Genomic DNA, 26,592 nt, shown 5'->3' on the forward strand with positions numbered 1-26,592 from the left:
ATTCCGTCTTGGCCATACTGTATTCAGAGTTTAACCCAGTCTTTCTGCCCCAGTATAAAATCCCAATGCAGTGGTTCCTAAATCTGTCATGATGGTCCTAAATAAAGCCTGCCATACCATCTTGAACACCTGTCACTGAATATGTTTCTTCTTTAACAAAAGAATTTAATGAAATAGATACTTCTAATTAAAGTGAATCTTGTATGTGAAAAACTTATCCCATTTTATTCCTTCTTCAGCATGATATTTTACATTGGATATTTTTAAAGCAAACCTGATAAATTTATGTGAAAAGCCTAAATATTATTAAATTTCAGAGTCTTTCTACATTTTGGGAAACAGTTTTATATTGGAGAAGGCAATGGCAACCCACTTCAGTATAATGACCAATTAAAAATGGGTATTTATAGCCAGCCACCTGATTTAAAACCTGTTTCTGTTATTTGGGAATTCTGCCTTTATGTTCTCTGTGGTTTGGTTTCTTTATCTGTAAAATAACCATAGTCAATAGTACCTAACCCAGAGGTTGTTGGAGGATTAATTGAGATAAATAGAAGTAAATGGCTTGGCACAATAATTAGGGAATTGTAAATACCCTATATATGCAAACAACTGTAATAAATCATTTATATAATGCTTATATGGACCAGATACCATATATATATATGTACATATTGAATCATTCAATCCTTAAATCTACCCTATAAGGTGAGCAGTAGTATTGCTTCCATTGAATTGTTGGGGCAACTAAGGCATAAATAACTTCCCAAAAGAAAGTAGTGAAACTGATACTCAGATTCAAACAGTCTGTGCTCTTAGCTCATACAGACTCAACATAAATTTACATTTCGGCTCCTTGGTAGAATAAAAATTGTCTTTGATAAATGTATTTGTTTCAGGCTAAATGATGACATCCCTTTTGGGATCATATCTGATGTTTTGAATTTTGTTTGTTTTTTAATTAAATTTGATGTTCTTTGAGACTGTAGTGCTGTAATCTTTATTCTTCCAACTATACTATTTGATTTTCTTTGATATTAAAAGGATTTATTAAAATTACTTTTTGTTTTTAACTTTAGATGTCATATTCTTCATTTGTACTTTATATTAAATGAGAGGCATAGGACTCAATAAATGTGACCTTTGTAGATGTTTATCTCTGGGACTTTTGTTTTTAAGGAAATATGCTCTATCCTTTTTTCAGGGGCAAGTTACATCTTTTACAAATAACTTTCAGGTTGAAGGGTATATGAATATATTTACATTGTATCTATGTTATATGTATACACATTAAAATGGCATATGTGTACATACTTAAATCGCATACATAATGTGGCATATATTAATTGAAGCGGCTGTTTGTGAAAATGTGTGATGCATCTTATCTTTACCATTTTGGTCACTCGTCATTTTAATTGTGGTCATCTGTTTACTAAATGATTTTGTAGTCCCTCTGTGTTGTCTTGAAGAATACAACAGCATCATTCTAATAATAGACTGAAGAAATCTTGAGTTTATAGGCACAATGATGTGAAATTTTAGAGAGGTGAGTATTTGTATTAACCACCAGTTGTGGGAAAAAAAAAAAAAAAGATCACAAGTGCAGTATATTTGCATTTGGTAGATTAAATTTGAAAAACAGATTTACCTCTGTTGTAGTCAGCCTTTTAATTACCTGTGATCTGAGGGTTTTGTCTTTGAGAAGAGAGATTATTTAAATGAATAGAACAATACAAGTTAGTAGACGAAGAATTGAGGTCCCTTGAAATCCAGTGAGCAAATAAGAACATTGTCATTTCAGAATCTTTGTAAAATAAATGTTACTTTGTTCCCCACTTGGGAAGTTTTGCATCATTTAGTTGATTCTTTAGCATACATAAAACTGAAACTTAAATCTCAGAAATACATAACCTCAGAATTCTTTAACCTTAGGGTGATCTTGTTCTGGTTTTAAAATGTACATGTGTGAATGTGTGTGTATTAGCTATAACGTTGTATTTGAACAAATGTTTTCATATTTCTATCTCTGTTTTTTGAATAAGGATAAAAGTAAGTTATCAAACCTCATTTTTCCCTTATTTCACTCTATTCACTTATTATTTAGATGTGGTATATGTCATTATTACAGCTCTAATTTTCCACATAATGCTGTTAACATATATGAAGAAATTATTGATTAGGAAAGCCAGGAACATAATTTTCTTGCATATTAAGGACAGTCTCTTTGGCAGTGATAGTACATTGAATGTTTATCTTAATAGGCTCAAAAAATGAACCTCACTTGAAAACTTCATTAGATAACTAACCAGGCAAAATGATGGTGGAGGGTATAGGACTAAAACTGAGAGTTCGAAGACTGTGTCACCTTGAGGATGCAGACAACTTTTCTGGAAACCATCTATCTCATTTATAAATTAAGCAATGTGTTAGATATATTTGAAGATACCTTTTAATTTTCACATTCTGTGATTTCATTATATCATAGACTAAAGGAGAAGAGAAGGAAATTCAGAAATGAAAAATACCCCGCAGTCTGGGATTTTGAACAATTTACAGCACAAACCTCCCACCAACAATGCTATTTTTTATCATATTAATCCATATTATTTTTCTAATTTCGTTGTCAATTATATATTTTATAGCTTATAGCTTACCAGAGCATATGAATTAAGTTTAAGGCAGCCACTTTTCATTTTTTACTAATTGAGATGTAGGTTTGTGAGAAATAGTTTATAGTAGAAACTTTTCTTTCACTTTGAAAAGTTTTTTATTTTCTTAATTCTATAAAATAAAATATTATAGATTGAGCTTTTAAAATATACTTTAAATATATTAATATAAGTAATCTATTCAAATATTAGTAGATTAAAATATTACCTGGGTATTTATAGCATATCTCATTTACTGTATCTTTATAGTTCTTAATTGATTTACATGTATGATATATGATTTCTTTTCATTTTAATTTCTAAGAATATTCCTTTTAATTGTTTATTTTAACCCTTTTTGTGAAACAGTTTCAGTTACATTTATCCTAAACTGAAATGAGTTAAGATTACCAATTGCTGAATTAACTCTTTCTATAACAATGCAGTTAATAATATTTAAAATTAAATGTAGTATACCTGTGTACAGCAGGCTCCCATTTAAATGGAGTGTTCTCTAATTCTGGCGTTAGTTTCTAGACTGACCTCATGTATTATTAAGAAAATACACAATCAGGAACTAGGTTGATAATGTGAAAAGAGTTGGTAGCTGACTTTTACCACTGCACATAAACAGCGCAGTTATTCTGAGTCGCAGTATCACTTTCAGTCAGATAACCACTAAAATCACTGCACTGTGGTTTCTGAAAATGCCATAATCCTTCAAATGCCACATTAAACCGAGAGAGAAAACCGTCAGCAGTGCCTGCACGGTTATGTAGAAGGATGAGCCATGAACCAAGTGAAAAGATGTTCTGGAAGAACAGTAACCTTTCCCTTGATGTGTGCATTTCCCATTACATTTTTGACACAAAATGTTGCAGAATGATTTAATGGTGGCATTTTGTTTTGCTGACTCCTTTTTTTCATTAAAAAGAAACCAAAGTTTAGGATAGGAATGTAGGGGAAGAGTGACCAAGCACTGAATTCTATTATAGGAATCTGTTTTCAAAATAAATAAGTTAAATTTTTTTTAGTAACGTGACTATTACCCCTTTACATTTTATGTTAACTGTGATACACAAATCATTTAGTTCTGTTATAACTTTAAAGCAGTGTTTTTATTCTTTCAAGTTAATTTTTTTTCTCCATTTGTCCTCCCCTCTCCTTTTTTCTTCCTAGTAACTCTTGGTCAGAAATGACATGTCAGTAAATCAGGGCAGCTTTGTTTAGTAATTACATAGACCTTACCTATTACGTGTAACCAGAAAGTATCGTCCTTTTTATTGTCACTTTAGATGTGTATTATTAGAGCTGATTTTATAGGCTCACTGGTCTAAAGATCAATGCCTGTTAACTTTGAGAGGGCACATTTCTGTTGGGAATGAAGTCATAAAGTTGTCCCACATAAAACTTTTTTGCCCTGTGGAAACATGCTGAGAAAGAGAAAGTAATTTACTAAAATATATTTTGTAACACTTGTACAGCATTGGACTCTGTTTTAGAGTTGATACTGAGTGCCTGGATATGGGCCCCATCACACAATAATTTAAAAAACAAAACCAAAACCTTGGAAGTGTATTTTGCACATACATATCTCTTAGTATCTCATTTTTGAAAAAAGATACATCAGACAGTATTTGACTAAACACTAGTTTGGTTCCCCTGAATCCCCGGGATAATAGGAATATTCATATAAGGTGCAATTTCAACTAAAGAAATGGAAATTTAACTTGAAATTTCTCAGTCTGCCCGTTTTCCCAGCTGGCTTTAATAGGAGACCATCACTCTTTATGAACTCTATTGTCGATTGTATTTAGTTGCCTGACGGACTTTAATTCTGCTGCTCTTTCTTGCAAATGTCTCAGAATGGGAGGGTTTACATTGAGTTCAACAGTTCTTTGTCTTCAGATGATTATATAGATCAAAAGAACTAATTAGAATAATATGCAGTGTGGATATAAATCCGTATGTTTTCAACTAAAAATGATTTGGCATTTTGTCAGTGATATAATTAAAGTATGCCTTACTGAACAAGTACCTTTCTTTTGCTTTCCTTTTTTTTTTTCACATTCTTCCTTCCTTTTTTTCTTTTTTCCCTCCCTCTTACCCTCCTTCACTTTCCCTTCTTCCTTCCTCCTTTCTTCCTCTCAACTCTCCATCATTATGACCGGAAAGCCACAGAAATTTGTTATGTAGAAATAATCAGTTTTCTGAAAATTCTCAGATAATAGGAACTGGTAGTATAGGATTACCCAATAAGATAATTGTAAAAAAAAAAGAAACAGTGGTAGCCAGTAAAGCCAATGGATTTGTAAAAGAATGGGTAGGTTTAAGCAAGTAGGGAAAAATAGAGCAAGGCTTTCCAGAAGAGAAGAGATGCTTTGTGAGCATTCTCAAGAAGATGGGAAGTCCTTTTGTGGCAGAGTTCTGGGCAGAATTATTTGACCTAAAATACCACAATTTATGATTGGGGGATTGTAACATTACATAAAAGTAAGATTAAAAAAAAAGATACTTTATAATGTGCTATTTTGCATAACTATTACCATAATATTTTCTAACGTTGTAGTTAAAAATAATTAGAAAATTTAAACATGTTCATGAAGAAACTGTATATATACATTATACATACATATACATACAATTCTGGGAAAAACAAAAACCATCAGTATAATAAATGTTTGGCATATACAGATAGCCTTTTATTTTGAAGATACTGGCATACTGGATTAGAGCGTATTTGTTAATTTAACAGATTGTTTTTTAAGTATTAATGCAATATATGTTGTTTTTAATTGCTTAATAAGTGTACAAAGAAATGTTATTTTCACTCTGTTTCCTCAAAACCCTTTCCATTTGAGGTAACAGACATAGTCAATTAGTGTATAATCAGCCATACTTCTTTCTTCTAAGTGCAAACGAAATACACCCCAATATTCAGGGCATATTGACTGGCTTCCTCCCTCTCTCCCTTTTATAGCTATTGTACGCTTTACTCTGAAATGTCCCTTATTTTTTTTTTAAACTTGAAAACACATAGTGGACTTTTTCAGTAAATATAGAACTAAACCAGTCTTTTAAATAGCAATAAAATAATACAATAAAATAAACCATAATTTATTAATATTTATCTATAAATGGAAATTCATGTTTTTTTTGTTTGATTTCTATCTCAAATTGAGTTTGCTAGACCAAACTATATGTATATATTACATTTTAATATATATTATTGTATCTTTCCCAATATACATAATTGTTTGAGGATGTTATTGTGTAAGTTTTTGACAATTTGGTTGATAGAAATTGACAGTTTTATTTTATTTTGTGACTGTGTTGTTGAGTATTTATTCATATATTGATTAGCCATCTGGATTTTCTCATCCATGTGTTGTCTTTCCATATCCTGTGCCTCCTTATTGAGATATTTTCTCTTTTTTTAAAGATGAGTTTATCACATATTTTTTATGTAGATTACAGGCCTTTTCTTTCAGGTATTTTGTGTGTGTGTGTTTTGCTTGCTAATGATACTTTTGGCAAAACTGAAGTTTTACTTTTTATATGTTATGATATTTATGTCTGAAGAAACTAATATGTGTTATTATGACATAACCAACTAATATCTCATACGTTACCTAGTCAGGCAGTGCATATATTTGTCTTTGCCCTTTGGATGATCTATGTGCAGTTTTGCTTGAAATATTTTTAAATACCTGCAGATACTATGTCATTTAAAAATAGTTTTATTTTATATTTTTGTATAGCATAATATAAAATGTTAGTTTGCTTTACTAGTATATGTCAAATTCTTTTGATTTAAAAACAATTTGTTTTCAGAGACTATTTTGTAACTTTTTATATATTGAGAATGCATAATTTCAAGCTCGTTGAAGCTTCTTTTCAATTTTGTAACTTTTTATATAATGTTTTGGACCTTATTAATAGTGTTTGGTGATTGGACCTTGAGGAAATTGAATTTGTGTTTGGTGGTTGATTACAAAGGCAAAATTATAGTTTTAATTGAAGAAGTCACTGATAAATTCTGAATTGCTAAAATCAAAGCCATTTTAATTTTCTAAGTACTCTTCATTTTTGGTCTTGTTTCAGCATTTAATAACATTGGTGACGAACATTCCTTCTTAAAGCTTTTGTTTTTCCTATTTCAGTGTTTTACTCTAGTTCCTATCAGTGGCAGAACAGTGGTCAAAATGCTTATGTCTGGGGCCCAAATTATTTGGGTTCAAATTCTCTGCCAACAGTTATTAGTTTTGACTTTGAGTAAGTTATATAATCTCTGTGCCTTCAGTTCAGTTCAGTCCCTCAGTTGTGTCCAACTCTTTGCAACCCCATGGACTGCAGCACACCAGACTTCCGTGTCCTCCACCATCTCCCAGAGCTTGCTCAAACTCATGTCCATCGAGTCGGTGATGCCATCCAACCATCTCGGCCTCTGTCATCCCCTTCTCCTCCTGCCTTCAATCTTTCCCAGCATCAGTCTTTTCTAGTGAGTCAGTTTTTTGCATCAGGTGGCAAAAGTTTTGGAGCTTCAATCCTTCCAATGAATATTCAGGACTGATTTCCTTTAGGATGGACTGGTTGGATCTCCTTTCTGTCCAAGGGACTCTCAAGAGTCTTCTCCAACACCACAGTTCGAAAGCATCAATTCTTTGGCGCTCAGCTTTCTTTATAGTTCAACTCTCACATCCGTACATGACTACTGGAAAAGCCATAGCTTTGACAAGATGGACCTTTGTTGGCAAAGTAATGTCTCTGCTTTTTAATATGCTATGTAGGTTGGTCATAGCTTTTCTTCCAAGGCACAGGCATCTTTTAATTTCATGGCTGCAGTCACCATCTGCAGTGATCTCTGTGCCTTAGTTTCTTCATTTATGAACTGAGAATAGTAATTGTTTCTACCTCATAGAATTTCTGTGAGGATTAAATGAATAGAAATAGAGGTTATATGCCTTCATTAACTCCCTCTTAGTCTGTTATAGTAACCAGCACCATCAGTAGTTTGAATGTCTCCAGTCTCCATCTAGTTGTCTAAAGAATTTGTTCACGTTGTACTTAAATTTGTCCAGAAGCTTCTCGTTTGTTACAAGGTAAATCCAGAGTCTAAAACATGGTCTAAGGTCTTCCACACCTGACCTCAGTCTTTTTAGTCTTCATTTCAGTTATTCACAGTTTGGGATAACCTAGTTCTCCTTCCTAAAACTTTCACTTAGTTTCATGCCATCTTGCTTCACCTTTAATTATGTTACGTTAGTCACTCAGTCGTGTCCAACTCTTTGTGACCTCATGGATTGTAGCCTTCCAGGCTCCTCTGTCCATGGGATTCTCCAGGCAAGAATATTGGAGTGGATTGCCATTTCCTTCTCCAAGGGATCTTCCCAACCTAGGGATCGAACCTAGGTCTTCCACATTGCAGGCAGATTCTTTACCATCTGAGCCACCAGGGAAGCCCCAACTTTAACTTGCTCTTATCTAAAATGATCTCCTGTTTTTCTCTGGAATGAGGATTTCTCAATCATTTATATTTAGTCTGTATGTCGTGGTCAATTCATGATTCTTAGTGTGTAAGTACCATATCTTTAAAAAATATTTTTAAATTTTTAATTGGGAGATAATTGCTTTACAATGTTGTGTTGGTTTTATTTTATTATTAGTGTAGGGCTAGACAAAACAACCAATGGAAAGGAATAAAAATTCCAGAAAAAGGCTTATGCACATAAAAAAACCTCAGTAATTGTATCTTTTTAAAATTTATTTAATTTTAATTGGAAGATAATTGTTTTATATTATTGTGTTTGTTTCTGCCATACATCAACATGAATCAGCCGTAAGTGTACTTATATCCACCCCTCTTGAACCTCCCTCCCATCTCCCAGTACCATATATTGATATTTAAGTTAATTTTAATTTTTCCAGTCCCAGGCTCCCTCCATGCTTATCACATAGTATGCCCTTTACATAGATGAAGAGAATAGAGAATCTATAGGTTTTAATTAAAGTCATTCATATTTAATATTTTAAGAGTAATATTCATCAGATATTACTGGGAACTTGGCTTAGTTAATGTCATTTTTATATACAAAATGATTCAAACCTTATTTAGATTGGGATGGTAGTTTTTGTCATACTTTAATGTAACTTATAGTAATTCCATTCATTTTTTCCTTCATGGCTGTATTGTTCTATGAGTTAAGATACTTTTAAATGCTTAAATGTGTTTTATTACCCTTCACATTCCTCTGGTGTTTCTAAGGATAGTTCCTACTTCATTGACATCTGAATTTTCTTTAATCTGAAAATATGTGTACTGTTAGTTTTTGCTAATTTTAACTGCTTGGGCAATACAGAGTCAGTTAAGTTAAATCAGACTAGGTCATAATACAATTTTAGTCAGAGTAGAGGAAATAAAACTGTACTTTATTTTGTAATTTGTAACAGTCTGGATTTTCTTTCCATTTTAATCTGAAAGAAAATTATTAACAGTTTGAGAATTTCTAATTTGGCTTCCTAGGGTAATTCCATGGCAATAAAAGACACTGGTTCTTTCTTTACCTTTTTTTTTTTTTTTTTTTTTTTGGTTTTGTTTGCTCTGTTTTTGTTATAGGTACTTGGGTATTGTACCATAGTTCTTTGTTTCGCTCCAGTGATTGGCGTCCCAGGTGTCTTTCCCCGTGCAGTTAATCCTTTCAGTGGCTCTTTGTGACTTGGATTATGCCTAAGAGCTACCTCTCTGGCCCTTATTACTCTTGTCACTTGGTAATTAATCTCTAGATTATTTCATTCCTGTTAATATCTTCATTTGTATGTGTGTGCCTGTGTGATGTGCATAGTTACATTTATAAGACTAGCTCTAGCACTCTTTTCTGTGTTGGGTAAGAATTTTAAATATGTAATTTAAAAAGCAACTATGGATTCATTTTGATATTTGGCAAAACTAATACAGTTATGTAAAGTTTAAAAATAAAATAAAATTAAAAAAAAAAGCAACTATGAATAATTTAGGAAAATTATGATGATTTCTAGAAGTTGAATGGAAACAAAAGCAAAAGTAAAAAAATAAAATATACATCTTTAAAGTCATTCAGGGTAATTACTGTTTGTAGAACATAATTCTTTAAGTTTTAACTTCTGGTAGAATACTGCTTGTTTCCTTCAGTATAACATTTAACTTTGTAAAATTATCATTGTTATTAACTTTAGAAAGAAATTTGTATTGGTTACACACACACGCAGATGAATACACACAATAGTCTGTTTTCTAAATTGACTGTTTTACAAATTGTCAAGTGATTCAAACACTGACAATTAATAAGAATAACAATATTTGTTATTTTCAGGCATTTGTTTTATCACAAGGAAATATTCAAAGAAAAGTATTTAAAGAATATTTATAGCCATATTAATAGTAGTAAAATTATCCATACTCAAAATACACAAATCCCAGAATAAAAGCAGCTTAAACATGGTATGGGAGGGGAATGATAAGTATAGCAAATTAGTAGAACAAAAAATATGTATCTTTTATAGATTACAAGATAATTACATGGGAATGAAGAAAACTATTTTAGAATATAAGTATATGCTCCTCAGTTGTTACATAACAGATACCTAGAGATTGGAAGGGAGCAAGAAATAAGCATGCTATTTTTTTTCAGTATGGTAGGATTGTGAGTAAAACATTAAAAGATTTTTACAAAATTTTAAGTTACTTACACTTTAAAATACAGTCCTAATTGACTACACACACAAAAAGGCTAATTAAATATTAAAAAAAAACATGACTATGATTAGTTGGCCTAAGCCTGGCCTAAGCCAATAAAAATCTTGTGCAAACTTTTACTGAGAAACTGCTAATTCTAGGGAAAACATATTTAAGTGAAATATAATAAATATAAAAATTCTTCCTCAAAGAAGATACTAAAAGTGGCTCAAGTAAGTTTTTTGTGCACATTTTAACTTTAGTTAGTTAAGGAACAGAATTATAAACAGAGTGAAAGTATATGTCTACTAGGATATAAATAATTCACTAATTGGTTCATATGTATATTTTTTTAACATACCTGATTATTATAAATCAGGTCCTCAGTGTTATCTGGCAGTCCTTCCATATTTTCCTAGTCAGCTTGAACTTTCATTTCTGCGAGTGCCTGTGTCCATTCTTCTCATGCTCCTTATCTCATCATCTTTTCTCTTCCTTCATATTTATCAAATGACCTTGTCTCCTGCTTCACATACAAAACAGAAACCATCAGACAGAAATCCCTAAACTTTCTGACACGGAAGCTATAACTTACTTACATCCATAGGCTTCTGTCTTCCACCACCCTTTCCTCTCTTTTCATAACAGTTTAGTAGAAGAGGTGTTCCCTTTTCCTTCTGAAACTATCATGTCTACCAGTGCCCCCTGGATCCCATTTGTCATAACTGATTATTTCCTACTCTTCTGTAATTATCTTCAATTTCTCAGTTGATTCCTTTCCTTTAGCTTTCAATTCATGGCATTCTCTTAGATATTCTATCTCTCTGGATTGTTGCTGTTGTTCAGTCGCTGAGTTATGTCCAACTCTTTGCAGCCCCATGGACTGCAGCACGCCAGGCCTCCCTGTCACTCACCATCTCCTGCAGTTTGCCCAAGTTCATGTCCGTCTCTCTAGATAGTCCTTTTGTGGACATCTCTACCTTTGCACTTGTTGCTCTTCCTAAACCTCTGTCCAAGTTTCTTTTTTTTTTTTTTTTTTAATTTTATTTTATTTTTAAACTTTACATAACTGTATTAGTTTTGCCAAATATCAAAATGAATCCGCCACAGGTATACATTTTTTTTTCCATTCTACACAGTCCTTGGTGATCTCATCTTTGATGTCTTCTTTCTTTTAATTCAGAATACTCCCAAATTTTTAATTCTAGCCAGACTCTCCACTTAGTTTCTGATTGGTATAGCCAAATGCCAGCAAAACATTTTTCTGATATACTCTTTTAAAAATCTCCTCTGTATTTCTTCAAATTTTATTCCACATATTCTCTCCCTGATAAATTCCTACTTACCTTGTAACACTTGCTTTAATCTTGTTAGTGTTTTCTCTTGTTAATCCTTTCCTTAGCCTGCTCTCCTACTAATCAAGCAAAGATAGTCTGTCTGCCTTATATGTTTTATTGACCGTTTATTGCAGGCCTATATGCTAATAATGCTTGTTACTTTGTATTAAATCTCTCCTGTAGAGAGTCTTGACCCTCCATCAGACTGTGAATTTAATGGAAGAGTTATACTTTTATCTCAAGTGCCAGAATAAAACTTGGCATACTGTAATCTTTCTGTGATTGTCTGGACAGATAGTTTTTCAAAGATCATTTGGTTAGTGTGAGTTAGGCTTAGGACCCAGACTTCTTGACTTCAGTGTTCATTATCACACTGTTTCTACAGGTTCTGTTATTAACTTCTTATAATAATCCTACTCTTTATAAAGACTCTATGATAGTGCACAGTTGTGTTTTTACATGTCCTACAAACAATATTATTAGATTTAATAAAATGTTTATACTTTTTAACACTTTTATTCTAGTATCTGGACTGTTGATCATTTTAGGTTCATTTTAATTTTGGAGAATATAACTCCACCTGGATTAACTGCACAAGTCTTTTCATTGTTTAAGTACTTACTGGAAATACTAAATCTTTTGCAGTGTTCTGTCACTGTACATTGTTGAGTTTCCATATTTCCCTTTTGTGACAGCAGCTACTTTATTTTATGACATTTTATTGATTTAGTCTGGTCACTTGAATGTAAATGGTACAAAAAGTTTAATTCTTTATACATTTCTTGAGCTTTAATCTTCGCAGTCACATCTTTTTAAATTCAGCAACCATTATAGAAGAAGTATTATGTCCCATATATAAAATTGCTCACTTTGAAAACTAAGAAGTTCTAAGAAGATCTAAGAAGATCTTCTTGTTCTGATGTTTGTTTGGCCATCTTAGAAATCCCTGAAAACAATTTTTGGTAACTATGTGTGATTTATTAATATCAGATAGACATGTTATCAGAGGGCAAACTTTTAAGTCTCATTAAACCTCTTTTTTTTTTTTTTTTACTGGTAAGTAATAACTTACTCTCTATATAAATAAATATAAGCACATATGTGCATGAAATATGCATAACATTGCTTCCTTTACACCTCATTGCTTACCCTGTAGTACTCTTAGAATTAAAGTTTGAGAAATTCTCTGGCAGTCCAGTGATTAGCACTTGGTGCTTTCCTGGCTTTGGCCCAGGTTTAATCTTTGGTCAGGAAACTAAAATCCTGCAAGCCATGCAGCTTGGCCAAAAAAAAAACAAAACACCGAGTTTGATTTGCAATTAGATTGTTTTCTTCTTGAGTTTTTATTTTTATCAATTACAATTTTGATATACATTAACTTTATTAGTTAATAGATCCAGAGTTAGAACGGAGAAGGCAATGGCACCCCACTCCAGTACTTGAGCCTGTAAAACCCCATGGGCGGAGGAACCTGGTGGGCTGCAGTCCATAGGGTCGCTACAGTCGGACACGACTGAGCGACATCACTTTCACTTTTCACTTTCATGCATTGGAGAAGGAAATGGCAACCCACTCCAGTGTTCTTGCCTGGAGAATCCTAGGGACAGGGAAGCCTAGTAGGCTGCCGTCTATGGGGTCGCACAGAGTCTGACACGACTGGAGTGACTTAGCAGCAGCAGCAGCAGCAGCAGAGTTAGAAACTAGAACACAATAAGTGTTCAAAAGATTCATTTACTGTTAAATTGGATTTTTTTCCTTTAAAGCCCTGCATATTAAAGAGACAGACAAAAATTTCTTGTGATCTTTGTTCCCTTGCATGTATTATGATTATCTGAAAATTAAACTGTCAATTCCAGAGTTTATTACCTGTTTCTACAACAGTGGGATTTCTTAGCAAGAATATTGGAGTGGGTTGCCATTTCCTTGTCCAGGGTCTCTTCCCAACTCAGGGATCAAACCTGCATCTCCTGCTTGTCAGGGGGATTCTTTACCTAAGATTGAACCACTGGGTTCAGTACCTACTTTCATTTGCCCAAATTGCTTGTTTTGATATTTAATTTATGTTAGGCAAGGGCATGTTGTTATTTAATCAAAGTTTGTTTTATTATACTGTTATTTTAATTCTTTGGTGAATTAAAGTGAAAATTTTAGAAAAAAAAAAAAGAAGTGAATAACTCAGTTTCCTCAGCCTTTCTCTCAGATATACTATATCAGTTATATAATTCCTTATGACTTTCCTTTGACCCTTATCTGAATACTCCATGGTTTCTTTAAAAGTTAAGTATAAGAACTCCACAAACAATTTTTAATGAGGTACTTAATGTTTGTCTGTTTTCCTAAAATACTTTGGCAAGTTTGAGAAAAGTGAAGGTAATTATTACCTTCTAACTATACTATTAAAAAAGTGATTATGACTTAACTTTAGTATAAAATTGTTCATGCATTCTGTGTGTGTGTGTGTATATGTGTGTGTGTGTGTGTGTGTCATTTTTCGGTACATAGATAATACATGAAGCCCATGATCTTAAGTGTCCTAAGTGTGATCTAACCAGTTGAATACTGTGTGAATTGACAGACTGAACTACATGAAAGTAACTTTAAGTGTGTTCTCTCCAGATAATAGCAAGTGGAGGAAGTATTCTGCTTTGAATGAAACTTGTTAGGTCGTCTCTGTAGATGCTTAGTAAATCAGATGGACACAGGCCCTGCTGCACAAGGAAAATAGGCCTAGGAAGGACTAAATCAATGGGATTCAGTCACATCCAAGAGAAATTACATGTCAGTAACTTGCTTTTTAAGTGACTGAAATCTTCCAGAGCCATTTCTTTTGTCAGTTACTCATTTGAGTCAATTATTAAAGAATTTTTAAAATTGTCTGTTTATATCAAGGACCTTGTTGTGACGTGGCCTTTAAATGTAGATCATTTAAAAAGGAAAGTTGAGTTTCTTATAGTGAGTATATTAAGCACTCTGACCAAAAAAGTTTTTTGATTGTGCTTTTAAAAAGCTTTCATTTGTAAAGAAATTATGGAATCTATTTCCTTCCATTTCTTTTAATAATAAGATTCCTATGTTTAGTCTCATCAAATTCATTTTCTAAACTATTCAATATTAAGGAAATTAAAATCCATTTATTTATTCATCAAATTGTCATTTTGAAGATATATAAAGGCATAAGACTTTATATGGGAATGGGGATGTTTGTAAAAGGATGAGGGAGAAATTTCCTATAAACGAAGGTGACATTTGACTTGGATCTTGAAGTATGAACAGGTTTCAGAAGATTGTGATAAGAGGTACCAGATCCTTGAAGAGAATGAATATGTTTAAAGACATAGAGCACATCATGAGAAATGCTGGACTGGATGAAGCACAAGTTGGAATCAAGATTGGCAGGAGAAATATCAATAACTGCAGATATGCAAATGACACCACACTTATGGCAGAAAGCAAAGAAGAACCAAAGAGCCTCTTGATGAAAGTGAAAGAGGAGAGTGAAAAAGTTGGCATAAAACTCAGTGTTCAGAAAACTAAGATCATGGCATCTGGTCCCATCACTTCATGGCAAATAGATGGGGAAACAGTAGAGAAACAGTGTCAGACTTTATTTTGGGGGGCTCCAAAATCACTGCAGATGGTGATTGCAGCCATGAAATTGAAAGACGCTTACTTCTTGGAAGAAAGTTACAACCAACCTAGTGAAAGTGAAGTCACTCAGTTGTGTCTGACTCTTTGTGACCCCATGGACTGTAGCCCACCAGGCTTCTCCATCCATGGAATTTTCCAGGCATGAGTACTGGAGTGGGTTGCCATGACCAACCTAGACAGCATATTAAAAAGCAGAGACATTACTTTGCCAACAAAGGTCCATCTAGTCAAAGCTATGGTTTTTTCCAGTAGTCATGTATGGATGTAAGAGTTGGACTCTAAAGAAAGCTGCTGCTAAGTCGCTGCAGTCATGTCCGACTCTGTGTGACCCCATAGATGGCAGCCCACCAGGCTCCCCATCCCTGGGATTCTCCAGGCAAGAACACTGGAGTGGGTTGCCATTTCCTTCTCCAATGCATGAAAGCTGAGCACCGAAGGATTGATGATTTTGAACTGTGGTGTTGGAGAAGACTCTTGAGAGTCCAAGGAGATCCAACTAGTCCATCCTAAAGGAAATCAGTCCTGAGTGTTCATTGGAAGGACTCATGTTGAAGCTGAAACTCCAATATTTTGGCCACCTGATATGAAGAACGGACTCATTTGAAAAGACCGTGATGCTGGTAAAGATTGGAGGTGGGAGGAGAAGGGGATGACTGAGGATGAGATGGTTGGATGGCATCACCTACTCGATGGACATGAGTTTGAGTAAACTCAGGGAGTTGGTGATGGACAGCAAGGCCTGGCATGCCGCAGTCCATGGGTCGCAAAGAGTCAGATGCAACTGAACTGAACTGAAAGACATAGAGTGGGATCCTTGGAGTCATTTGTGATGTAGATTGAAGGTAGATTGGGGCCTGGATTCATGCTAAAGATTTGGAGAGTAGGGTAAAGAAGCTGCCTGCCCATGCAAGAGACATAAGAGATGTGGGTTTGGTCCCTGGGTTGGGAAGATCCCCTGGAGGAGGGCATTGCAACTCACTCCAGTATTCTTGCTGGAGAATCCCATGGACAGAGGAGCCTGGTGGGGAGCACCCCATGGGGTCCAAAAGAGTCAGACACTACTGAGGCGACTAAGCACTTAAGTACACACAATGGGGATTCACTGAAGATCAGAGATAACAGGGAGAATAGTACTTTTATGAGGTTGATATTGTGGTGGCCTGTGTGATGAATGACCAGTTTGGGGGCCTCGAACTTAGACTGATGGAAAAATAAATGGAAAGGATTCAGTACATGCGGGGGACATAACTCCACACCAGTGTTTACAGCAGATAATTAGCCAAAAACGAGGAGGCAAGGAAAAAAGGGGTGTATTAAACCAAACTCTCCTTTTCTTTCCTTTCCCATTTTTTTGGCTGACTTACGATGTCTGCACTATTCTCTACTATGTTATTCTGTACACTTGAGCTTCTTCATTGTTTCCTCTTTTTCCCTGTCTGTGTTTCTCAGTTCCAATGAGGCCTCCTTGGATTCCACTCTGTTTGCCTTGGCTGTCCACTATTTTTTATTGCTAGTAAAACTGGTATAACTGCATTCTTTAGCTCTAATATATGTTGATTCCTCCAACTTTCTGGTTTATTCCTTGCCTGATTAAATGACCTGAACCTGAACTCCAGTCACTGAAGGAAGTCCACCAGAATCCTCCCTGTCTGAGCAGGCCACATGTTCTCCTGCTTCTTCATTTTCTCCTGAACCCAGCTGTTCTTTGTTTTCCAAATAGCACCACTCCAAGGTTGTCTTGAACATTTGCTGAATCATTTAGGGTAAAAGGGTCTAAAATTTAAAATTGAATGCTTTATACTACTGTTCTTGGGAGTTACTTAGTCATCCCTAACACTAAGGATATTGCCTTTGTGCCTTAGACCTAGCTTTATAAAAAACAGTGGTTTAAGTTAATGTCAGTAGTTTAAGTTAATGTCTTTAGAACCAAACTGATGCTGTATAATACATCATGAAGAGATTGGATTTTAAAGAGGAAATTCAAAAATAAACTGAGTCTTGTGAAGGAAGCTATACTTGAAAGTTTTTTTTAAGAATGCTCTTCTGTTAGTAAAAATTGGGAAAGGGATGTTTAATGTTCAAAATATATGTAATTGGATAATGCAGGTAGACCAGCTGCCACTGAATCTTTCTTATTAGAATAGTATTCTGATAAAATTTGGGTTGAAAAGAAAATGTTTATTCAGTATATATTTTTTCCTTTATAACTAAGCTGATTTGATGATTTGATTAGACATGTGGAGTGGCTAACCTGCCTCACACATTTAGTATTCAATGATGACATTCATTGATTTTTCAAATCTATATTAAACCATTAAACCTTCAAGTAACTTAGTATGATTTATAAATATTTTTGTTATCTGTGTTTGAATTTTTAAATTTTCTTTCTAAAATAAATGCATTATAGACTAGTAAATTGTAAAAAAAACAGAAGCCTGAACATGGTAACCATTAATTACATAGTGAAGTGTGGTATTTCTGGAGTATGCAATTTTAGAGTAGTAAATGTTATAATTTTTATCATATATAGCAGTGAAATATTTCTCACTTCACGCATTTATTTTTCAGTAAAATTTATTTTTTGTAATTGTATACTCATTATTTATTGCAATGTGTTAATATTGTTAACTTATACATCAAAGGGGTTACTCAGTTATTTAGAAAGACTGGTATTACACCCACAGCTCTGCTACTGGTTAGATGAATGACCTTGAATTATGTTACCATTATAGTCATTTTCTCATCGATAAAATGAAGGTCTCAACCTCATGTTTTCTCAGATTTTGTAACTCATAATTTCAAAACAAATCCTATACAGTTCTGAAAAGGATCTCACTGTCAATTTGGCACTTGAGTCATCTGCTCAGTATCACTACTTAAGTAACAGGCAAAGAGCCCCTGCCAGAATAGAAGTATGTAAGTCACCCATTCCCTCTAGAGGCTGCTCTGATCACTGGCAGTTTCCTTCTCCAAGTCAGCTAAGGTATCTCTTCTTGACAATTTCAATCATTAAAATCATATAAAACAAACATTATCTAACTTCTAGTGTTAGAAACCAACTATATTGTTTTCTGATTTTTCTTTTTCTTTTTTCAAATCAAACATCCCATTTCATCTGTTCTCCTGTAACAAGGTTTTGATTTGTGCTGTTTGTATAGATTTGTATAGTTTTGGACATATGGAATAGACATAGTAATTGGAATTAGAATTTGTAGATAGGATATGAATGTTGGAGTTGATGGATTTTGAAGTCTAGATAATAAAATATAAGAAAATCATATTTTAACATTTTATTAATAATTGAACCCTAAAGTCTTTATGAACTAGAGATTAAAATAATGCTAGTGTTAATGCTTCCTATATTCCAGATCCTCTTCTCTGCTCTCTGAATGTATTATCTCATTCAGTTTTTAACAGCAGTCGTATGAGGTGTGGACATCTCCATTTTGGAGATTAGATAACTGAGGTACAGAGACATTAAGCATCATGAAGTACAACTTGTTCCAAAGATATATTGAAAGTGTGTTATATAAATTGTTATTAGAATATAGTTTCTTCCTTTCCAATACACATACTACTATAGTGTTTGATAAATCTAATATTATTCATGTTAGTTGCTGAGTGTTTAGTTTTATATTAGTTTATAGAGTATTTATTAAGGGCCAATATGCTAGTGTTTTCCATAGTTTATCTCATGTAATCCTCAAGGCAACTCCATTAGACAGATATTCATTTTACCCCCTAGTGTATGACTGAGGAAACTGAGAAGTTTTAACTTGTTCAAGACCACACAATAGGTAGAACAGGAAGTAGTAGAATTAGTTTGGAGTTTAGGCAGTCTTGAATGTGTTGTGAATGCTCTAATCGTTAGGCATCCTGCTGACCAGACAAATGCTTCTTTAGCATATTTGCCTTCTTTGGGGCAAAAGTAGATGTTTCTTCTTGGTCAGCAATTCCAACTATACAAGAAGCTTGCCTCAGGGAAACCCTTTGAAAATATTTAATTCCCTTTTTTTCCTACATTAATTTGTAAGTAAACTTATTAGAAGCACATGGAATAAATACAATGTCAAGGCTTGACCTCTGATATAAAAGACCACATAGCAGTCTTCTGTCCTAGGAAGGTAGCACACAGGGTAAGTCATTGCTTATTCTGGAAATTAAGTGAAATTTTAGAATGGAGGAATATTAGTGATAGCTTTTTAGTGTTTTCAAAGTTAAATCTAGATTTAATTAGAATTTAAAGCAGATGTTTATGATATCTAGTGTTTCTATATTCAAATTCCTATCAGTGTCGAATACATTACATCTTTGGGTTGTCTGCTAGTCTCCATTGTATTTGCATGTAGGTTCAAGTTAAATGTACTTCTGTGATAAAGGATATGGTTGCTTCCTCTTGCATTATGCTTATCTAGTAGTGCTTAACCTGTTGACAAAGCATTTCTCAGAATATCAGGTTTAGAATGTGCTTAAAGCTCATCACTTGCAGACTGAAATGCTGAGAAAAGTTAGCATATGTGACTATTCAACAAGGGAATTCAGCTCTTCCTGTCTGTTTCCTTGTTATTCAGTGAGGGACTTCTGTTCATTCTGTTTACTTCTCATATGTTGATAAGTACATTTCTCTGAAAACTATGTTTCATGTTATATTCTTTTTTTCTCGTACAATTTTGTTTTTCCTTGCTTTGGAAGTATTCAGTTTGGCATGGTAGTTCTTCAGTAGCGCTTTGTCTGTGATTGTGCCACTTTTCACTTTCTTTTTCTCAGTAGAACTTAGAAGCATTAAACACATCTCTCTAATAAATATTGAAATGAACTTTTTCTGTGATGTGTGACTAGTTGGCAATTTCACCTCATATACACAGATGTAAATATCTGAGGAGAATGATAAAATTTTGTTTACCACAATCAAAAAAGTTACCTCAAATTGCTAGGCATCTAAAATCACTCAGAAAGTTTATTGATAGGGAAATAAATACAAGAAACATTGATGAAAGTTTTGAAAATAAATACAAATGAATGACTTTTGAAAATTTGGCCAAAATTAGTGTATTTATAATCAATGACCAGGTCTTTACAATGACATGTATTGTGTCACTTGTTGCACAGATCTACTCAAATAGCTAGTTATGGATATACTTTTCATAATTGTAACAAAGCATTTCCAATATAGTCTTTAATAAAAAAAGGCAGTGGAGGCCCAGGGAGTAAGAATCTGAAAATTTCCTCCCTGAGACTCTCTACTTGAGTAGAACCAGTCCTGTACTGTACTGATTACGTGTACTTGTTTTTAGCATAGTTGCATGCTTTCTCAAACATTATTAAATTGCTATATTTGATGAGAAGATAGCAAACTGCTATTTTTAAAACATTTGTTGATTGAACTACATATTTGCTTGTATAAATGCAAGCCCCTCATCATTTTTATGCTTTCTTTTTTTGTTTAGTAAGGTTTATTTTGACAACTAAAAGTAATAAGAGTAATACAAGAGGCTACTCAGTGTTTCTAATGATAGAATAGTTCCAGTTTAACTAGTAAAAACCTTTGCAAGATCATGGCATTTAGATTCAGGGCATCTGTCTCTTTGGACCAGATCATATGTTATTTGAATCTACAATGGTTATTTTTAGTGTGTTTCATAAGACATAGTGCAGATCTGCTGTGATCTTTAAATGTTAATGTTCTTTTCTTATCACTTTACTGTGTAGATACCCTTCATGAGACCCAACTCTGCCACAGCTCATCCTCGGAGGCAATCCTGGAAACCTCTTTTATAAGTGTGATTTTTTAAATGTGGATAACCCTCTCAATAGAGTACATAAAGTAAAGGAGAACAGCTATCTTGTCATTCCCATAAGCTTATCACTGCAAAAAGTTGCCTTTGCTTGTCAGGTTTGAATAGAATGTAATTGATTGGTTTGTTACTTGGACTGACAAGGCAGTTAATTTGCCTCTATGGATTTTTTTTTTCTCTTTTTTTTTTTCCCTTCTTTAACTTTTTTTTTTTTAATCAGAAATATTTGATATGTACATTGTTGAAAAACACTAGATAATGTCTTGTCAGAATTGTCCATTAAGTAATGTCTTCCCCTCTTGCTTCTTTGGCAAATGATATACAGTGTTTGGACTTAAAAGAGTTGTGGAAGCCTGTGGGACTTACATGCAATGTGCTACTCATTGTTGTTGAACAAATCAAGTAACTAATAAGAAAGATGATGCATTCCACTAGTCTGCTGTTCTGTTTCATCCAGCTAATACACATATTCATATATGAAACGCTACATTGGGAAACAACTGTAGACTATATTAAATGTTACTTTTATTTATAATAATTCAGCAAAAGTGAAAACTTGTGAAAGAATATGCCATTCTAGTTTTGACTCATTAGTTCTAGTGTGAAAGCACTAGTATTATTAGCATGCAGTTTTTACAACTTCAGATTTTAAATAAATAAGATACATCTGTGTTGATCTCTAGATATTTTTAGTAACCAAACTTACCGAGTCTTCATTGACTTAATACAAACTTTCTCTGTTTGGTTTAATTTTACTTTTCTCAACCATAAATATGAGGTTACAAAATAAGGAGAGAGATACAAAGCTTATTGACTATACAACCTGCCAAATGAAAGATCTTCATCAACATCTGTATCTTTCCAAAGGTTTGCAGAATTAAAATTTGATCTTCAAGCTTTAATGATCCTGTTTTAAGTCAACGACAGAAATATGTTGAATATTTCATCACTTCATCTTGAACTGATTTAGAAGAGACTCTTTGCTGAAATTGAAATGCATATTTACATGTAAATTGTCAACACGTCTCTTGGAATTACCTGATTTATAGATGTGGTTTGGGACATCTTTTCAGGTATAGTGGCAATTGAAAATAGTTTAAACATTAGGAATAGAGTAGGAAATGTTATAGATAATCAAAAGCAAGTGTCAATATAAAGTTGCTATATGCTAGTAATCTATAGTTATACTAAGGAACCATTATTTATTGGATATGTAGTAAAAGTAGAATGTATATAAAATATGTATAAACTGAGATCATCAACTTATTGAAAGACCTTGTAACATTGGAGGAAAAATATTAATAACCTGTAGCAAAACCAGTAGGCTTTTTTTTTCCTTAGGAGAAGGACTCACTATTTATTGCTGTATAATCTTAAGAAAAAGTTGGTAATGATTACTGTTGCTGAATTTAAGAAAAATGGCAGATTTCCATTTCCTTAAAAAAGAAATGGCTAATTCATTGGGACCTGATCCTCCTTTGATACATGATGAGAAATTACCAGTGGTCATTTTATTTTAGACTTTTTATTTTGAAAAAATAATTAAGTCTTATGCTTTTGATGTCACTGTCAATCAAAATCCTTTCCACCTTTTTCTGTTTGTAATAACATACTGTCTTCATTCTCTGTCTTACTTTAATACTTCTGTGGTAGATATCCTGTTCCATATTTGGTGCTAGCCCTAAGAATCTTGGTCACAGATCACAAATAAAATACTTTTTCCTAATAATCTCCTAGACAGTCTTATATTTCCAGGGAACAGAATTAACCCTTTTCTGAAATTGGTCCAGTTGTTATTCAAAGGAGATATTAGTGTATACTTAAGGGAATATACACTTAACTGTTCATATTTTACAGACATATATAAGAGAAAACAGCCAAACAAGTGAATGATGGTTCATTGTCACATAATAGGGAAAGGAAAGAAAACACTGAAATATCAAGGGGTAAAATAAATAACTCGGAGATACAAGAAGAATGACATGACAGTATATAGCAGTGGTTGTGAAACTTTGTAGTATATCAGAATCACAGGAAGAGTTTCTTTAAAAGCAGACTGCTCACATACCACCAGTCTTCTTTTAGTCCTCTGCATTTTACTCCCTCCTCCTCCTCCCTGCAGTTCCTGATTAAGTGGCTCTGGGATGAGGCCAGAAAATTTGCTTTTCTAACAAGTTCTCAAGTGATGATGCTGCTGCTGGCCAGGGACATCCTTTGACAACCATTTGTATATAATATTTTTTAAAAGAATCATGGTGTTGTGCTTGACATCGATTGATTGAATGTGGCTTTAATCTCATTAAAAGGCCCTTAAATTTGCAAAAATATTTATTTCTAGGTAAAAGGGATTGTAGTAATTCCATTTACAACGCATGCAGTATAACTTCTTTATTATACATAAGTTCAATTAAATAGGTGTTTATTTTATACCTGTTACAGAGATAGCCGTATTTTAGGCACAGAAATGAATCAAGGCGCATAGCCTTTGTCCATAGTAACTTTGTTAAAATTTGAAATTAGGATTATGTTTAACATGAAAGCAGAAATTAGCCTTAACCTTAATCCATTTTAAGTTTGTAAATGAAAATTTTTTATCATTTATATATCGTTATTCATGTGTTTGAGTGTTTATCTGATTTTGCATTTTTAATAGTAAAAATAGATTGATGATAAATAATAAGAATATTCACACTCACTATCCTAGTTCCCTGTTTTAACATCATACACTTAAAAGTGAAAGTGAAGTCGCTCAGTTGTGTCTGACTCTTAGCGACCCCATGGACCGTAGCCCATCAGGCTCCTCCGTCCATGGGATTTTCCAGGCAAGAGTACTGGAGTGGGGTGCCATTGCCTTCTCCCATACACTTAAAGATATCATTATTTTTAAACACTTAATATTCTTTATTTGACAAAACTTACCACTGTTTCACTTGTTTCTCAGTATGGGAATATTTTATTAATATTTCACCAAAATCTTTTCAAGGAATTCAGAAGAATGATATATTGACATCATTAATTTTTCTTTAAATTTTCTGAAATCACGTCAACAATTAAAACCTGTTTAAGAGACTCAGCTTTAGAGTTGCATGATAAATGAAGGCAGAAATTTTTTCCTACTTGTCTGAGTCAGCACTTTGTCAGTTTACATAACACTAAGGATTGTGATTTAAAATATTTCTGATCTGGACATGCTTTGCAAATACTTCTTTTTTTTTTTTTTTAATTTAATAAACATGTAGGCCTCTTTTCTCCCAGTACTCAGTCTTAAGACTTTCTGTAGGCCTGCTGATAAGATTCACTGCTGTTCAGGTACATAAGATATAATGAAGTTGGATGCTCATGCTGGGCTTTGTAAATAAAATGAGATTGACCCCTAGCCATTATGTCATTTACCTAATTTATGTTGTAAAATCAAGATCTACACTATTGATTAGAAAATAATTAGTTAATTATGAGCAGAGAAATACAAAGTTATGTGGGACTTGAGCACAGCAGGTTGTACTGCTGAAAGATTTCCAAGGGCATGAGCAGATGGAGAGCAGTTTATTAAAGAACGAAGCAGACGTGTTTCAGGTATGAAAATGTCTCATCGTTCTCTCGTGCTGGGAAGAGGAGCTTGACCTTATTGTGCATTTTCATGTGAATTCTTTTGTTTCATGTTTTATTTTTTTCCTTTCACTTTTAATCTTATAACTTGGCTGCTGCAGATATAGCAAGCTGAATTAACCCCATTATTTAAGAGAAATTAAAAATGAATTTGGTATACATGTGTGGTGGATTCATTTTGATATTTGGCAAAACTAATACAATTATGTAAAGTTTAAAAATAAAACAAAATTTTTTAAAAAAATAATAAAATAAAATAAAGAGAAAAAAAATAAAATAAAAATGAATTTGGATTTCAATAATTATCCAAATGTTTTTTTCAATTAATATACTTAAATGTGTAAAGGATATTTTTGTGTTTCCTGCCACTCATTCATTCATTATTGCATGTGATGAAAGTCTATAGTGTCATTAATAAAAATATGTTCAAGAACTCCGTATTAGTCATTATATGTGAAATATGTTATAATAGATATTTTCTAATTATTTAGAAAATGCTCATATAGGTTATTTGCACTAAAAGGGTTGTAAAAAGGAATAAAGTTTGCCTTTGCCTTTATTGATATTAAGTGTTATTCTAATATTGGTAGAATGCATAATTTTGTGCAAGCTTGTATTAAAGGTGATTTAACTCATGGGACACAAACCTGCATTTTCTCCATACTGTTAAAATGAATAAAAGAAATAATTGGCTACCGTTCAATAAAAGAGTCTATCACTACTGGTTAATATCTTTGTGTAGGTGTTCTAACAGCTAGTAAGATTTTATGTAAGTAATCTTATATTCAAATACAATTCTTTTGATCATTCTTATATAGAATTTTTACATAGAAGTGATGAAAAAGGAAGAAAATCCAACCCACAGTTCTCTTGATACTTAATTGTGTGTGTGTTTCTTTTTTTAAGTGAACCAATGTAATAGTGTACATTTTCAGAGTCAGTTGTTTTACTCCATATAGACTTGAAAGGGATCTAAATCAAATGTTCATTGACATAAAAAATAGCTATGATTATGGATCATCCTAGTTATAATACATGTACATCACTTTTCAAGTCCCATGTTGTGGATTTCTGTTCTTCCTGAAATTTAGCTGATCATCTAGTTATAAATTATATGTATGTGTGTGTATATATATATATATATATGGTACACTTAACTTATTTTGGTTAGTTTTTAAAAGTAGTTACTTAGTGTACTTTCCCAATAAAATTATCAATTGGAAATTAAGGGAGTTTAAGAAACCCTTTGGAACACTAGCCTATCTCTTAGGTGTAGATGGAAATGTTTCTTTTTACTTATATGCATATTCTCAGTAATCAGACAAACACATGATTGATTGCTTCTATGGATCACAGGACATATGAACATAAATCATTTTCTTCCTCTTCTTTGTCTAGGGTGCTATACTTAACCGTATGCTAAGTAAGTATTTTAAATACGTATAGAACTATGTTTATTTGGTCACTGTATTTTGTTAGATGAATGTGTAAAAGACTATATACATATAGCTGCTTTACTGTTTAAATCTGTATCCATTATAAATCTGATGAGTAGGAAGTTGTATTTAGTAAGAATCTAATTAATCAGGTTTCCTTTTATTATAAATGGGATTTATTTTATCTTACTTAAAATTGTAATTTTAGAATGTCCTATAATATGTTAATGTGTACAAGTTTATTAGATGTTTCGAGGATATTCTTTAGGTATCCAGTTTGCATTTTATTAAAAAAAACTTTGTGTTTCTTTATGCATTAGTTTTATATTATCTTTTGCTATTTTAAGACATTGTCTTCGCATTTAATATATGTGCCATTGGTATAATAGTCTGTTTTTTTAGCATAGACAT

General features: G+C 33.0%; 1 protein-coding gene across 9 annotated transcripts in view; it reads left to right on the plus strand.

Annotated features, from left to right (window-relative positions):
• Positions 1-26,592, plus strand: part of PHF14 (PHD finger protein 14) — a 196,709-nt gene that overhangs the window by 109,980 nt on the left and 60,137 nt on the right. The window contains exon 17 of one of the 9 annotated variants that reach the window (XM_025290903.3): positions 26,144-26,183. The exons of 7 other annotated variants lie outside the window; for them this stretch is intronic. In XM_025290903.3, the coding sequence (XP_025146688.3) occupies positions 26,144-26,168 (25 nt within the window). In that variant the 3' untranslated portion in view covers positions 26,169-26,183. Of the gene's footprint in view, positions 1-21,053; positions 24,691-26,143; positions 26,184-26,592 lie in introns of those variants that run through there. One more of the 9 variants, XM_025290904.3, reaches the window with a different exon arrangement.

The sequence above is a fragment of the Bubalus bubalis genome, chromosome 8, assembly GCF_019923935.1.
Source record: "Bubalus bubalis isolate 160015118507 breed Murrah chromosome 8, NDDB_SH_1, whole genome shotgun sequence".
NCBI lineage: Eukaryota > Metazoa > Chordata > Mammalia > Artiodactyla > Bovidae > Bubalus > Bubalus bubalis.